At 44.1% G+C, this 2,545-nt stretch overlaps 1 protein-coding gene across 1 annotated transcript in view; it reads left to right on the top strand.

Moving 5' to 3' along the window:
• The window catches only part of cfap58 (cilia and flagella associated protein 58), a 21,996-nt gene that overhangs the window by 11,008 nt on the left and 8,443 nt on the right, over positions 1–2,545 (top strand). The window contains exons 8-11 of the mRNA XM_015382889.1: positions 556–638; positions 768–959; positions 1,050–1,211; positions 1,307–1,453. Coding sequence (XP_015238375.1) covers positions 556–638; positions 768–959; positions 1,050–1,211; positions 1,307–1,453 — 584 coding nt within the window. The remainder of the gene's footprint in view (positions 1–555; positions 639–767; positions 960–1,049; positions 1,212–1,306; positions 1,454–2,545) is intronic.

Raw genomic sequence — 2,545 nt, 5'->3', positions numbered from 1 at the left:
ACCTTTCCCTCACATAGAAAGTTTTCCTAGATCAGAGCTTCTGTGTTCCTTTCGTGTTTCTGCATAAGCCTCTAGTGTCTCCAGTTCACTGACGCTGAGCCTGGTTCTGATTGATTTCCTGTTCAAAGGGAGTTTTCCTCTTCACTGTCGCCTCCCTATATGTTCATCCAGGAGGATTAAAAGCTGCAAAGTCAGTGACTCAACCTTTAACCAGTCAGTCTGATTGAACTGCATTTTAAAAAGGGACTTAAATGAACCCAGGTGTGAATTAATATGGCTGATTATCAATAAATGAGCTGAGTTGAACCGAGTTCAGGACTTCTACTAACTGCACCACATGTTCTAAAGATTAGCATGCTTAGAGTTACACAGTATGTTGACCGCCACTGCAAAGGTTTGATCTGTTTCTGATCATCTGAGTTTTAGAGTTCGGTTCATAGAAGCTCCGCTCAGCTGGGTCCATTAGTAGGTTATGTAAGCCGCTAATGTCTAAGTTATTTCATATAGAGATTCAAAATGTGTTTTCTGTTTTTCTTCATGTTCAACAATATGCAGAGCTTGAATCTTCCACAAAGCAAGTGGAAATTGATAAAAAGGCAAAGGAGGAGTTGATCAGAGAGAGGGACACTTTGCACAAGGTGATCCAAAACCCAGATCTAACAAACGTTTCCCGTCATTCTGCTTAGTCTGGGGTTAAATCAGCAGAACCGGACTAACAGCCCGTCACCTTCTGCCTCGGGCTTCGCTGTTTATCTCCCTTTTAACAGAACATGACCAAAGCCCTGCATTCCGCTGAGAAACAGCAGAATCTTCTGAAACTCTTGGAGCAGGATAAGAGAACTTTGGAGAATGAGATCTCTGGGTACCGGCAGGAGGCCCAGAAGCAACGAAAGATCATCCAGCAGCTGGAGAAGGAGCGCGATCGATACGTCAATGAGAGCAGCGGCCTTATGCAGAAGGCAGGTCATGCAGACGGACGCATCAGAACCTCCTCCCATCCTCTTTATTATAGAGATGTTTCTGTTTGTTTTGCTTTTGATTTTCTGCAGGTGCAGCAAAAAATCACAGCTGTTGAAGGCAAAGAGATGGAGATTTTTGATTTGAGGAAGAAGGTCACTGAGTCGGAGGCTAAAGTCAAACAGCAGGAGAACCAGCTGGAGTCCGTGGTAACAGAGAGGAATCTCTACAGCAGAAACCTGATCGAGTGTCAGGTGGGAGGGAGGAGCTGGACGCTCACTCTTTGACTGCTTTTATTTTATATATCCAGTCTATTTAACAAACTCTCCATATTCCCTTCTTTCCTTAGGAGGAGATCACAGAGATGAAAAGAAAACTGAAGACTATGAATAACCATACTGCCCGGCTTAAAGAGGAAATCATTGGCAAGGAGCAGGCGCTGGTCAGAGATCAGCAGGAGCAGAAGCGCTTAGAGAAGGATAGCGAGGCCCTGAAGGTACCGCTCCAAGCCGGCTCCCCCGGGGGGGCAGGGGAGGGTTTTTGTTTTTCCAGCATTTTATTGTCATTACGCACTCAGAAGTACAGAGCAACGAAATCCACTCTCTGCATTTAACCCATCCCGTTGGAGAGCAGTTGGCCTTAACCACTAGGCCACCACTCCCCACGATTGATACAATTTCACACATTGATGATGACCTTTAAGCAAAGGTTTGGAAAAGATGACAAATAAAAAACGAACCCATAGACCAGAGTTGGTCAATTCCAGTTCCTTAGGGCCGGTTTCCTGTAACCAGTGGTGCCACCAGGGCGGGGCCACGGCCCCCTGTGCAATGCCCTGGCCACCTCACTCACCAGTGTAAACTGTAGCAGCATCAGTTTAAGTTTCCCATTCTGCACAGCCAGAGACGAAACATTAAAAATCCCCCAATAAACCAAGATCTGAGGAGGTGTTCCTGAAGTCTTTCTGATTTCTACAGGCAGGTTTACCACAGTAGTAGATTCAAAACCTGAAATTATGGCTTTTAGTTTCAATGGCCACCACAACATTTATAGTGACCCCATCTGGCCCCCCTATGAAACATTTCCTGAGGCACCACTGGGTTCAACACACCTGAATCAAGTAATTAGATGATTGAGAAGACTCAGGAGGAACTGACTACATACTGAGGAGGTAAGTCAGTCGTTTGAATCAGGTGTGTTGGTCCAAAGATGGATCTATAAGTTGCAGGATACCGGCCCTCAGGAACTGGAATTGCCCACCTCTGCCCTGGACTGTATACCAGTGATTAAACGCAGAGGAGTTCAACTGAAGTCTGATATCTTTAACTACACTTTGATGACTTTAGCGGTATTACAGTAAAGGGGACCAGAACCAAATGCATGCCACACTTTTCAGAATTGTATTTGAAAAGAAACAACTAATACCATTTATTATTTCATTTCTCGGCCTCTCGCGGAATCAGAGATGTCAAGTAAAGTGAAAATACTTTGTTTCCTTAATTAAGCAGAAATATTGGCTATCTATAGTTTACTGGAATTATTATTTTTGAGACAATTTTTAACTTTCTACTCCTTACCTTTTAAAAAT

The sequence above is a fragment of the Cyprinodon variegatus genome, unplaced genomic scaffold (genome assembly GCF_000732505.1).
Source record: "Cyprinodon variegatus isolate N-32 unplaced genomic scaffold, C_variegatus-1.0 Scaffold269, whole genome shotgun sequence".
Classification (NCBI taxonomy): domain Eukaryota; kingdom Metazoa; phylum Chordata; class Actinopteri; order Cyprinodontiformes; family Cyprinodontidae; genus Cyprinodon; species Cyprinodon variegatus.
Note: the sequence above shows the minus strand (reverse complement) of the source record. Positions and strands in the feature narration are given on the sequence as shown.